General features: G+C 35.6%; 1 protein-coding gene across 1 annotated transcript in view; it reads left to right on the top strand.

Annotated features, from left to right (window-relative positions):
* The first annotated feature begins 1,015 nt into the window (after positions 1-1,015).
* The window catches only part of pemt (phosphatidylethanolamine N-methyltransferase), an 84,713-nt gene continuing 71,422 nt past the window's right edge, over positions 1,016-14,306 (top strand). The window contains exons 1-2 of the mRNA XM_082152208.1: positions 1,016-1,237; positions 5,210-5,317. Of these exons, the coding sequence (XP_082008334.1) occupies positions 5,210-5,317 (108 nt within the window). The 5' untranslated portion in view covers positions 1,016-1,237. The remainder of the gene's footprint in view (positions 1,238-5,209; positions 5,318-14,306) is intronic.

The following is a 14,306-nucleotide window of genomic DNA, read 5'->3' on the forward strand; positions in this document are numbered from 1 at the left end:
CTTTAAAGAGCACATTTAGGGCTTTTGAGAGGTTTCACCAACACAACAACTTCTACTTGGTCTTTAAAAATGACTGACATCAATTTAGTGGTAAAATTTAGCACTCTTATGGAAATATGGTAATATTTTGGGTAACACTTTATTTTAAGGTGACGTTACTACATGTAATTACTATAACAGTAAATTATGTATAATTACAAGTAACTAACCCTAAACCAAACCCATAACCATAACTCTAAGTTATGTAGTTAATTAATATTACTATTTATGTAAGTATAATGTAATGTCACCTTAAAATAAAGTGTAACCACATTTTGCAATAATCATTTAAATCTGACTAATTTTCTAATTGTTTGTCATAAATCAACATCTTAGGACAATGTTATGGGTAAATGTAAAATATGACTTTACAAAACAGGGCATTGATTCATGCATGTCCACTGGAGAGGAGATCAGGACTTAAATCATGTTTATCAGGCATTTTGGGGGACATTTTTGAAAAAAATATTTACCACATTTGTTTCTTTTGCTCTAAAGTCCAATGGTTCTCAAACCTGGTGAGGGAGACATGTGGTGTGGGGTCCCCAGGACAGGTGAGAACCGACAAAACTAAATAAATAAAATATATATATTAGCATTTAGGCTACTGAAAGATTTACCAGTGCCTGTAGGTGTAAAATAATAATTATGAAAAAAAAAATATTTTAACATTTAGAGAAATTAAATGTATATTTCTGAGGCCAGTGTGTACAGGACCAAACACAATTCGTTTTGCAAATAGATACAAGAAAGAAGACCAATTTGAATTCAGTAGGCTATTGAAACAAATACAAGAAAAAAAAAAAAAGACCAATGCGATCTCAATCTCAGGATGATGAACATCAATACAGTGCTTCCAACGAGTGAACTAATAGTCTATTACAAAACAAAGTGAATAAATCCCTACATAAAACAGTGTGATTTTATATCGTGCTCAAGCGTTTGATTGACTAAAAACTCCATTTCCCAGAGTTCCATGCGACTGAAGCAGGTCAAAGGTAAACTGTCATGTCCGCTGTGTTTTGCATGCTGAAAGTTCCTCACCAATTACGGTAATAAAAGTGTGTGTCGTTTATTCTGAATGCCAGTGGCATGTTCCTGAAAGAGAGCAGACTGTTGGTCTGATTCAGAGTCGCTGTTCGACAGAAACCTCGCACTGGACTGCTGTGGAGGCTTGAATAACGTGGATTACAGTCAGGTCAGATCATCTCACTGCAGAAGCCTGTAGTTCCAGCAACAGCAACACACTGCTCGTTGATCATCAGCGTTGCGTCGTGCGATTTTTTTCCTAATGTAATTGTTTAACGTGCTTTTGATTGTTTGTGCACGCGCTGTCAACGGGTCATCATCACAATCTGATGATTTAGTTTCAGCTGCAGAACAGATATAGGGGCGGAGCTTATACAGTCAAAGTCCCCCTGCGGTCAATAATCTGATCCTTTTCAACTCATCTTTGATCACCAAAATAACATATTTAAAAAAAAAAAATTCCTGTGAAAAAAATGTCTTCATGCCTTAAAATAGCTTGAATGTAACTCTACACCCTTATTGGTGTACGCTTCATTTAGTATGTGTGTATATTATGAATATGCAAATTTGCCCCGCCTCCACTCACTCGCACCAGCTCCAAATACCCAATCCACTCAGCCAACTTTACCGTAGTAAACGCTTAACAGAGTGGAAGTAGGGGCATAGTTTATACAGTTAAAGTCCCCAATAATTGTATCCTTTTAAACTCATCTTTGGTCGCCGAAATTACATATTTTCAGGACAGTTTTCACTGTCTCTGTATCTAATATCACATAGAATTACATGTGTTTAGATTTGCACATATAAATAAATATTTGAATGAAATGATTGTTAAGAGTGTCCAATCCTGCAGACTTGAACCAGGGCTCTCATTTATAAAACTGTGTGTAGGATCCTCACTAAAAGTGTACTTGCACCCGAAAACCATAAATGGCGTACGCCAGAACCTGCGCAAAATTCCCTTTATAAATCCCAGTCAGCGGAAGATTGTGCGCACGTTATGTTGTCTCCTGCCCGAAATAACCATATATGAGCTTACAGCGCCTCGTTTTACTATGCATATCCTCATCTGCATATCATTTGCATATGCATATTCATCCACGTGATATACCATGTTTAACAGTAAAAGACATTAGGAAAATATGAGATACAGATGTGCGGCACATTACATTGCTAAAAAGAATTTAGTAGCCTATCTTCGCCTTGTTTTTGAATAAATAAATCAAATAGTATATAATACATTTCAGAGAAAGTTTTTCTGAATATTTTCCACTGGCTAAATATTATTTTCAATTGCTCTATATTTTTTATGTAAACAGGCCTTACTGTGCATTATTGATCATTATTTGCGTGACAATATTTTCTCAGATCACGAGTTCTGCGCTGAGCAAACATTAAAACATTTAAAAAAAGTGTTCGAACGCAGCGCATCCACTATAAATATTCATATTTATGTAACTTCTCTGTAATGATTTGATGTAATTTAAGTGCTCAACTCCATTAATGCGAATGGCATATTTAATCTAAATGTATATATATCAAATATAAAACATTGTTTAAATCATTCTTTTATTTATTTAAATTGTGAACATGCACTGTATTTATGATTAGGACTCATAATGAAGATTTAAAGTGGTTTTCCTTCATCAGTCCCTCAGATCAGCATCGGTGTCGGCAAACTTCTCGTGCATGTGCGCACATTTTCCCGTCAAGTTTGATTTTATAAATCACAACTTATCGGAAGTGGCGTACGGCTCTTTCAGGGCCTGTTTTGTGCGAACGCAACGGTAATAAACCAGGCTCCTGGTCTTAAACTTCCAGACGGGTGTGTTGGACCAGGAATATATGCCAGTCAGAGTTTAAGCAGTTTACTCTGTTTTAGCAGTCAGTGTTACATTACATAATTAGACCACGGGCAAATTCAGATTAATTTGAAATCAGTTGTGCATGTAAACGCAGTCAATGGGCTTTTCTGTTGTTGGCCTATCTAATGTGTGTTACTGAGACTAGAGGAGGAGACATCGCTCAGGGCAATATCAGCCCCTCTTTCCATAAACAACGAGCAGTCTTCACACAGAAAGTGTTTCAAAGGCCGCTTTGTTCCTTTCTAATGCCCTTTTGTACTTGATGGCGTCAATAAATCACAGTTTGTTGCATAACACTAGAATCCTCAGGGAATAAAATGCTGGATGCAACTAAATTAAGTCTTCTGCGTAAATGTGGGTGATAGATAAAATTGATTTAATTGCATTTATTTGTCTAGTTGTGAAAACTACCACTGTAATTAATACAGGGCACGTCTCTTTATATAATCCCTGCTAAAATGATCAAATGTAACGTTCAGATCTGAAGAAAATAAAGTTGCTCAATCAGCATGTTATGATTGTAATGCCCTCGACAAGAAGTCAATAGGATTTTTGGTTTGGCTTTGTTGCAGTGACCAAGAAAAGTTTGATTCTTGACACATTTTGTTCATCATGATAATCTTCACAAATGCACACAACACAAGTTTTATGAAATGTGAAGTGACGTAAACTGCTAAAGTTATGCTATAAATGAGCGACAACACAGTTTTATGTGTTGTAAAATTCAGATATTAGATTAAAAGCACATGCTGTTTATGTGTTGAAGCAACACCAATGTCTATGGCAACATAAAATGTGAAAAAAAAAACTGATTTAAAGAACTTTATAGTTCACATAATACAAGTTTTTGACAAAAAAAAAAAGTTAAAAATTGATAAATCTCATGTTTCAGCCTAATAACTGACTATGTGTGTTATATATAACTGGTCTGAACCAAAACGGCAGAAAGGCTGAATGAAAATACTAATCTCTGACAGTAGGTGGCGCTTATGGAGGAGCAGAAATAAGAGGTTAGATGAAAAGAAAATACCATAAAATATTGCTATTTTATATGAACCATGCTTTTACTATAGTAAAAGTGTAGTAACCATGTTTCTTTGGTTGGACTGATAAAGTTAACATTTGTACAGCCACAGTATTACTACAAATAAGTCAGACAGAAACATAAAAAGAAATACATAAAAAAGACACTTGCATGACACTGTACTAGAGCCTTTTTATTTATTGTTTTGTAGCCTGCAATGAGGCGCTCAGTATCTTCATCGGACCCTACAAGATAAACATGGTACTTTTTTGGCACAACATAAACCCATTAATATTAGTTTAACTTTAATTAGGGTTAAACATTTGAATTCTTACACTTAAAAACTGAGGGCGCATCTCCGCTGCTGCATCCGACTGCCTTTACATCACCACCATCACCGCAAAGCTCCTCCCTCCCGCACGCAATGGGTTGTGGGCAATATTAGCCGTTAGAGTGTGCATTGATCTGCACTTCGAATTCTAACCGGAAATAGTAGACCATCCGGGTATCTTTGGAATACTCATTTCAACATACTACGATTTGGGACGTATTAATTCTAGTTTCGCATACTATTTAGGACGGATAGTATGCAAATTGGGACGCAGCATCAGTTTGGGTTTCATCACAGCAATGAACCACGATACTTCCTACTTGCTAGTTTGTGGGAGGGGCATTCTCATTTTAAAGAGCATTTGATTGGACGCAAATCTGTGTAGTGCAGGATGAGTCATCAATATTTTTTGTACATTTTTAGAGGAGAAAAACTACATTTTAAATGTGTGTTTCATTTGTTAACATGAACTAACAATGAAAATTAGCATTTGCTAATCTAATTTCAACATTTACCTATACAGTATTACAATCAAAAGTTGTATCTTTTAACATTACTTAATGCAATGACAGCTAACATGTACATAATAATAAATAATCAATTATTATATAAAAAAACCCCTCAATTTGCATGAATCACGTGTATAATGTGTGAATACCCCTTACACAAAGTATAAACACTGCTTTATTAGGCCTCATACAGAGGTTAGATGAAAAGAAAATACCATAAAATATTGCTTTTTTATATTTGCCATATAAAAATAAATAAAACTTGATTTGCATGAATCACGTGACTGGCCTATTTCAATGTCAGACCAGCGATGAGTTTGCAGGTATGCATGTTCTGTATTTGACCTATAATATCCTAAAAGTGCACACTTACACACTTTTGTTCTGTTTGGTGGTGTGTTTCTCTCCTCAGATGGACGTGTCCGTGTTGACAGAGCTGTCGAGGTTAATGGACCTGACAGAGCCCAGGTTCTGCGTGGCTGTCATTGCGATCATCTTCAATCCTTTCTTCTGGAATGTGGTGAGTCACTATCGCTGCGTCTCTTCAACCTGAAGGGACTATCAACATCAGGTTTATATTTATCATGACTCTGTGTTTCTCACGCAACGCGGTTATCTGAGCATGTCTTTCTTGCATAACATTTATAAACATTAGTCCGACTTCGGTTGTCCTCTCGCAGTCTCAATATTAAAAACATTTGTAAACCATTGAGAATGCTGTACGGATTGCTCTTGCACAGAAGAACTGAAGTCACAAAAATGATATGTTATGACAATGTAAAAAGTGTTGTTGTAGCACAGATGCAATTCTAATCTAAAGTATAAAAGAAGTCACAGAAGGGAGTATTTTTATAGTTTTTTTATGGGCAGTTATAGCTTTATTTCATGGTTCCAGGACTTGCGTGAGTAGGCCTCTTTTGAAATAAAAGTCATATAAGATGTGTTTTCTTATTATAAATTCTTCTTATTAATTGTTTGTTATGTTCTCAAAGAGGCTGTTATTGAAGGATTTGCATGAATCCCTCAGAAACACTTCTGACGGCGGGCTGCTATGCATGACACAGCCTAATTATACTAACTTAACACTGACTAGTCATTCAGACAACCCACCGACTACATGATTATTAAAATTTATAGTTTTGCACATGCCTAAATGGAAAAACCCCATGAAATCATTTGATTTTCAGATTTATTTCCTGTGTGTGTCAATGCATTTTCTTCTGAAACATGTAGTTTGGGTTTCATCACAGCAATGGTGATACTTCCTACTTGCTAGTTTGTGGGAGGGGCACGCTCATTTTAGAGAGCATTTGATTGGACGCAAATCTGTGTAGTGCAGGATGAGTCATCAATATTTTTTTATACGTTTTTAGAAGAGAAAAACTACATTTTAAATGTGTGTTCCATTTGTTAACATGAACTAACAATGAAAATTAGCATTTGCTAATCTAATTTCAACATTTACTTATACATTATTAAAATCAAAAGTTGTTCTTTTAACATTACTTAATGCACTGACAACTAACATGAACATAATAATAAATTATTATATAAATAATGTATTATTTCCTTCAGCTGAGACACTTCAGATGCCACTGTTCAACATGATGGGTTTAAATTGCTTGAAATATGATTGGAATCACTTTAAAAAAGGAAGATACAGTAAAGTGCAACATGTGCAGCGCAAGTCTGTCATATCGGCTACATAAAATTATAATGAGAATGTTATAATTATGTGTTTGGGACATGGCTTTTAATGGTGAGACTTTTGTTTTTGTAATCAGGCTCTCAAAAATTATTAAAAGAAATGTATCGGTTATCGGCTTTCAAATCTAAAGAATTATCGGATATCGGTATCGGCCAAAATGTTCATATCGGTTCATCCCTAATTGTTAGTTAATGCATTAATTTGACCTAATTGTAAAGTATTACCATATTAGTTAATGAACCTGAGCTGACATGAACTAACAATGAACTGTATTTTATTAACTGACGTTCACAAAGACGAATAAACACTGTAACAAAATGTATTGCTCATTGTTAGTTAATGTGACTTACTGCATTAACCAATGGGACCTTATTGTAAAGTGTTACTAGTGTAAATTTAATCACTTTACAACTTTAATTGTGACTTCATGAGGTGTCATTGCTTTGGCAATGTTAACCCAGTGCGGTCTATCTTCGAAATATCTCATAACTACACTTACGACATCAAAATGATCTTACACATTCATAATTCATATTTCAGTCACCGAATGTAGGCTATACTTGGATATTTTTTTCGCACCACGTCACATTAACACATGGTATCTCAAGAGATTTCCCTTCCTCTACTTCACTGCATCTGTGAAATGACTTTATTATCTGTGAATATGAGTCATCTGTCATGCTGAGCTGGGCTGTCATTGTGGATAATACAGATCTGTGTGCCATTGTGTGCCAGGTGCATTGTGGGATCGACTAATCTTTAAGCTGCGTATTATCAGAATCACTCTCTCTGGGTGGCTTCTTTGTCCCTTTTCCCTGGTGGATCGGGTTTATGGACAAGGCTGGTTGTTTTGCTGTCAGGTTGTGCTGCTAAGGGAGTTATTAATTTTTCAAAGTCTGATCCAGGATCTGTGTGAGACAGATGTAGGGGAAGTGGCCAGTTTTGGGCTGGTTAACATGAACCAGTTATCCCGTCATGGTAGGTGCAGGAACTAAAAGCGTGTACAAGTGGGATGCTTTTAAAGGAATCTTCCGGGTTCAATTCGAGTTAATCTCAATCGACAGCATACATGTGGCGGATCAGACAGCAACTTAGTGTCGGCCCAGATCCGGCCCACATCTGGCACATGTGGATTCAGCGCGTACCAGATGTGGGCCGGATCTGGGCCGACGCTATGTTGCTGTCTGGGAAAATGTTGATTACCACAAATCCATCCTTTTCTTTAAAAAAAGCTTCAGTTTGGGTTACAGTGAGCACTTACAGTGGCAGAGCTGCCAACTCTTCAGTCGTTCACCGTGAGACTCACGCGATCGACACTTTTCACACGCTCTCACGCCACACATCCATCTTCTCACGCACTGAACGATCGCGAAGCAAAGAGGACACGGAGACCGACAGACAAGACAGAGCAGGTTACTTATGATATAAAAAAAAATCGTAGCTCTCAGATTCTGTCAATTTTAGTATGAAATTCAAACAATAAATACCGTTTTGGCGTGTTTTGACAACGTTTTGAGAGCAAAAACAAGAGAGAAACCCAGAACAATCAGAAGAACTTTAGTCCACTTAGGAGAAGTGACCTCTCTCTCTCTCTCTCTTCAGTGGAGTTACCTGGGGTTAAAATTAGATGAGATAAAGAAAATATTTTATATTTATTTCTGATTCCTTGAATCAGTCCAGCATTGCTGTCTGGAACTATTCCTGAAATTACAGATGACTCCTGAGAAGAGTTTAAAGTTTCAGTTAAAATCTTTTTTCATCATAGTTGACTCTGAATGGTCTGAATGTTTGCCAGTGTGATTTTATTGTGACCATTGTTACTGAAAAGATAAGAGAAAATGGAATAGAACATGTGGATATAAACGTGAGACAAAATGTGAATATTACCTTTAATGCAGTGCATGTGTATATAGTGAATGTAAAAGGTTTGCAGAGTTTTAAAGACCAAAGCTCATGACAAAAAAAGTTATTGTCTCCTAAAGAATTATTTGATTATGAACTGCCGAAAGGAGTCGTCAGCAATTCCAGTCTCAAATCCTGTTACGGAGAATCCAAAACGAAACGAGAAACCTTTAAAATAGCATAACATGAGCACTTTAAACACTTCTAGATGGCTCACAGGAAGTTAAATGGTAAACTTCACACCAGTTCACACATCACAGTTGCTTTAGCAGACCTGCCAAACTGTACATTGTACGCATTTTGACCTCAAAGTACCCTGGTACGATTTTTCACTCTAAACTACGCAAAAACCTGGTGACGCCTCTGTGCACGCGCAGTCCTCAAATCAAGCTACAGCAAAATAAGCGGAGTTCGACCAATCATATAGCGCTGGGTTCATTTCCCAAATAGCAAGCGGGGATGATTGACAGATGCGTAAGGCCTATCATTAAAAAGAGACTTAAAATCGACACCTAAAGAATCCCGCTCGATGCCCCTTCCACTCCCGCCGTCTGACTGATTTAAGAGGACAGTACAGTGGTCCTTGTAGGCCTACTTCTAACTCCTGAAGGTAAACGGTCTGGGGTGGATGTGGAAAGTTGAAATATTGTATTGAGTTATCTTAATCTGGATTCGATTATCACACGGGAGTGATTGCATGGATTATCTTAAAATACTCCGTCATTCATTAATGGTTACTCAGATAAGAAGACATCATTCAGCCATGCAGATTATAAAATACTCAAGTAATGCTGAACAATAAATAAAATTGAAATCGCTATGGCTATTATGAAAGTGCTGTGATTTGTGGATGACTGATAAGCGCGAATCTGGAGAAATAGGCGTTTATTTATTCATTCTCAGTGTTGAGGTTGGTCTAGCGGCACGTGAACCGATCATCTCTACTAGCTAATAGTAAATAAACACGAATGAACAATGTTGAAAGATACGTACAGTACAACTTACCGAAATGTATATTCCTCATACACAATATCGATCAATCAGTGTTTTTCATCCGCGGAAAGAGGTCAATAAAACAGCTGGAGAACAATGTCACACAACATTTACCTCAGGAAAGCCATTTAGGCCTCGTTTACACTGTCTGTGAAATGTGACCCAATTCCGATTTTTTTTTTGCTCACATGTGACACAGATCGGATGTGTTCTATGACCGTGTAAACAGGAAAAAAACGCATGCATTCGGATATTTCGAGATCGATTTCAGGCCTCATTCATATGTGGAAATAAATCGGATATGTGCCAATGCGACTGTCATGTAAACAGGCAGATCGGGTTTTCTGAGGCATTAGGCGACGTCTCCGTGGTTTAATGGCGAGAGAAACCCCCGACGCGCGTCTGCAAAGGGACGGATGGACACGTCGTGTCGCGTAGGAGAGGAATGTGGACAAACGATGACACAACATCTTGTTGTACACAACAAAATTTCTGACCCACTGCTCCTCGTTAAAGCCAATATTTAAACACAATATGCTCCCGCCAGTCCTGAGATCTCTCTCACACACAATAACTGAAGCATGTGTGCAATGATGGCACTTTTCATCCTCCTTCGCCTCAAAATCATGGTGATGTTTGGCGAATTTCGTATATATCGCAGAGCTAGCATCAAGCATATTTCGCGTCCGCCCATCTGTGCAAGAGAATTTAACCCTTTAAGCATGCGCGATGTTTCAGATAGTATGGCAAGTGTAAACACATGAATCGGATATAGGTCACAGTTGAAAGAACGTGTAAACGGACGGTGAAAAAATTCGGATATAGACAACAAATCAGAATTGGGCATCAAGACCTGCAGCGTAAACGAGGCCTTAATGACCATAATATAGGCTATTTTCAAAACCGTCAACCACACAAAATAATTATAGTTTGGATATAAACACTGATGTGTACGGTAGCACTCCTAACCAGTGTTATTTTAGTTTAAGAGAGAAACTATTACTATAGCTTTTTTAAATTAGTTTTTATTTTTATGTTTTCATTTTAATTTTAGTCATTTTGTTGCATGTTTTTGTCATTTTTATACACACACACACACACACACACACACACACACACACACACACACACACACACACACACACACACACACACACACACACACACATATACATATATATATAACATTTTAATTTTGGTAATTTTGTTGCATGTTTTTGTAATTTATATATATATATACACACACAACACAAGTCACTTTTTCACCTTTTCCATGCTAATACGATGAAGGGCTGGGTGATATGAACCAAAAATCATATCTCATATTTTTAAGGGGCTGAATGGCGATACACAATATGTAAGAATTGATCTGTGCTAAAAATTCAAGTTCAAATGTAAACATTACATTCTAAAAAAATGCTTTTAAAGCCCAAGTCTAAAATCACTAAATAAAGTTAGCTGGTAAGTTAACCCATTCACTCGTCTGGACATAGAAATAATATTACATTAATAACCCACCTTTACAGTTACTGCTCTCATAAAAATGCAATTGTTAGATGTAGAATTTTAGACCTACTTTGAATAGAAAACTAGAAATAGCAATTAGCAAAATGTAATGATGATTTAAACAGCTGTGCAGCTCAAATAACACATTTGAACAGAATTAAAGAGATTTTATAAAATAATAAATGTGATTCCTCCAAGAATTGGCCACATTCATATTCATTGCTTAAATTTTCAATTCCTCTGTAAATTGTAAAAAATATATATATTTTTTTATAATTGCGTGCATTGTCACAAATGCTGTGGATTCAGCTGAGCTTGTATTGAACACGAGGTGATTTAAGAGCTGATCTTGGATCAGATGTTTAGACCAGCAGATCTTTAATAGATGCAGGTTTGCAAATGGTGTTCTTGGTTTGAACAGACACACACCCACACACACACACCCACACACACCCACACACACACACCCACACACACACACACACACACACACACACACACACACCCACACACACACACACACACACACACACACACACACACACACACACACACACACACACACACACACACACACACACACACACACACACACACACACTAAACCACGGCGGTGAGTGAGCTTTCAATGGACCTCTTTCCCAACACTCATCTGTACCTGTTCGTTGTTTGTCTTCTTTTAGCACTTTCCCTGCTTTCACGCTGCTTTATAAGTGCACACCATTTAGAGTGTTTAGTCCTTCTAAAGAAGTTTTGGCCATTTCTTTTTTCGTTACAGCCTTCAGCACTCTCAAGCAAACATTAGGGTTCCTTTTAAAGAAATGAGTGCAGAAACGCAGTGTTATTTCAGAGGAAATGTGTGTGTGAGGCTTGCAGCGAGAGGTCATGCAGGAGCTACTCTATACTTTATACTGACAATAAAAAAACAAAAACAAAAAACAACAAGGATTTTGTTTTTTTAAACTAATGCCCGTGTTGTACCTTACATAATTAATGTTTATGCTTTGCAAACTTTGTGCAAAATTAGCTTTTCTGTATCTTTTGGTTCTGCTTATTATCATTGTCACTTGAAATGATCTAGCATAAAAGAGGTCTGCAATTTTTTTTTTTTTTTTTTTTTTTTTCTGAAAATGATTGGTTTGTAATTTTCAGCAAAAAAAAAAAAGTGCAAACCTCATTTATGTCAGCCATAATTTGAATAACTGTATTATTGTTCTAACAACTATTGTTCCAAAATTTCTTTAGAATAAAAATTGTATGTTTGATGAAAAATTTTAACATTTATTTTAAATATTTAAAAATACATCATAAATTATGCACTACAAGTGAAAAGTTTGGAGTAATTAATGTTTAAAAAAAAGTATCTTCTGCTCACCATGGCTGCATTTGTTTGATTAAAAACACAGTAAAAACAGTAATATTGTGATATATTATTATAATGTAAAATAACAGTTTTCTATGTGAATATATAGTAAACTGTAATTTATTCCTGTGATCAAAGCTGAATTTTCAGCATCATTACTCCAGTCTTCAGTGTCACATGATCCTTCAGAAATCACTCTAATATGATGATTTGATGCTCAAGAAACATTTATGATTATTATCAGTGTTGAAAACAGTTCATATTTCTGTGGAAACCGTGATGCATTTTATTTTTCAGGATTCTTTGATGAATAGAAAGAACAAAAGAACAGCATTTATTTAAAACTGAATATTTTGTAACATTATAAATGTCATTTTTGATCAATTTAATGCATCTTTGCTGAATAAATGTACTAATTTCTTTTTAAAAAATCGTACTACGCCAAACTTTTGAGTGGTAGCGCATATCGACAGTTTCTACAAAAATATGAATCAGCAAAAATGTAATAATATCATAATAATAAGAAATGTTCCCTTTGACTGGTAGTGTAAATGTTAAACGAATGAAATACAAATCAGACCGTGTAAAATTACACCTGTAATTATAAAATGATCATATTTCAACTTTTATTTTAATCTTAAAATTCCTAAAAATATTCGATGCATAAGTTTAGTTTTTGGATCTGCACGACGTGAGGAATCGTGTGCCAGATTTCGTTAGCGCTGAGAGAACTGAAGGTGCGAGCCGTGGAAAAACATGGACATTCAGGTTCATCTTCCCTCCGAGCGGGAACACACTGTGTCCCTGTGTTCTCCCGCAGGAGTAGAACGAGTGTGTGAAGGGGATCGAGATGTCCTCTCTCCTTCACCGTGACCTTTCAGTTTCACACAGATCCTGCCTGAGATTAGTAGTCGTTCTGTTCCTCATGCTGGCATATGCAGAAACAGGGCACATTGTGATCATTGCATAATCTAATTAGGATTATTTGGGATCATTGTGCATTTTTAAATGTTTTGTGGCTCTTAGTCCGTGTGTGTTAGCTTTGAAAACCTTCTGTTTGGGTGGCGGGCCCCAAACAAGTTAACGCAATAAACTATTAAAACATATGGAAAATGAGTGTGTGTGCAGGGTTACACTGGCCAGCTTTGTGGTTAATGGGATTAATATATTTTAATATTTAAAAATGTTCATGGAATTCTACCCCTGTGCAATATTTGTTTACAAAGACTTTTATTGTACATTTTATTGTTCCAGAATTTCTTTATAAACAAAATGTAACATTTGATAAAAATTAAATAAAGAATATTTGTAAAATAAAAAATAAATTGCATAAAATTGTCCAACAGCAGTGTTATTGGGAAGTGTAAACTAAAAATAGTAAACCAAAAAGAAAAATATTATTATATTTATATAAAATAAACATTTGTTTAAACCTTTTTTTTTAAATCTTTTATTGTATGATTCTGAAATGTCTTAATAAATAAAATGTTAAAATGTTGATTAAAAAAAAAATATATATATATATTTAAATTAAATAAATATTAAAAATAAATGTTATAAAATACAGCAGTGTTATTGGGAAGTGGACTAGAAATAGTAAACCAAAAAGAAAAATATTTTAATATTTAACAATATTTGTTTAAAAAAACTCATATGATTCAGAAATTTCTTTATAAAGAAAATGTAAAAATGTTGAATAAATATTTTTCTAAAAATATTTTTTTTAAATAAATGTTATAAAATATACAAAGCAGTGGTAATGGGATGTGGACTAAAAATAGTAAACCAAAAAGTTTCAAGTATACATATGTTTCAATCCCTGTGCAATATTTGTGTACAAAGACTTTAATTGTACATTTTATTGAATGATTCCATTTTCAATGTGAATTATTGGCTTCTAAAAGCGTATGAGAGTATTAAACTTATGCAAGTTAAACATGTATCACAGCATCTTCTCTTCTCAGACGCTTTCACACAACCGAGACCGCGGTGACGTCAGGCGTGTGTGTGTGTGTGTGTGTGTGTGTACAGCTACAG

The sequence above is a fragment of the Leuciscus leuciscus genome (genome assembly GCF_965113295.1).
Source record: "Leuciscus leuciscus genome assembly, chromosome: 21".
NCBI lineage: Eukaryota > Metazoa > Chordata > Actinopteri > Cypriniformes > Leuciscidae > Leuciscus > Leuciscus leuciscus.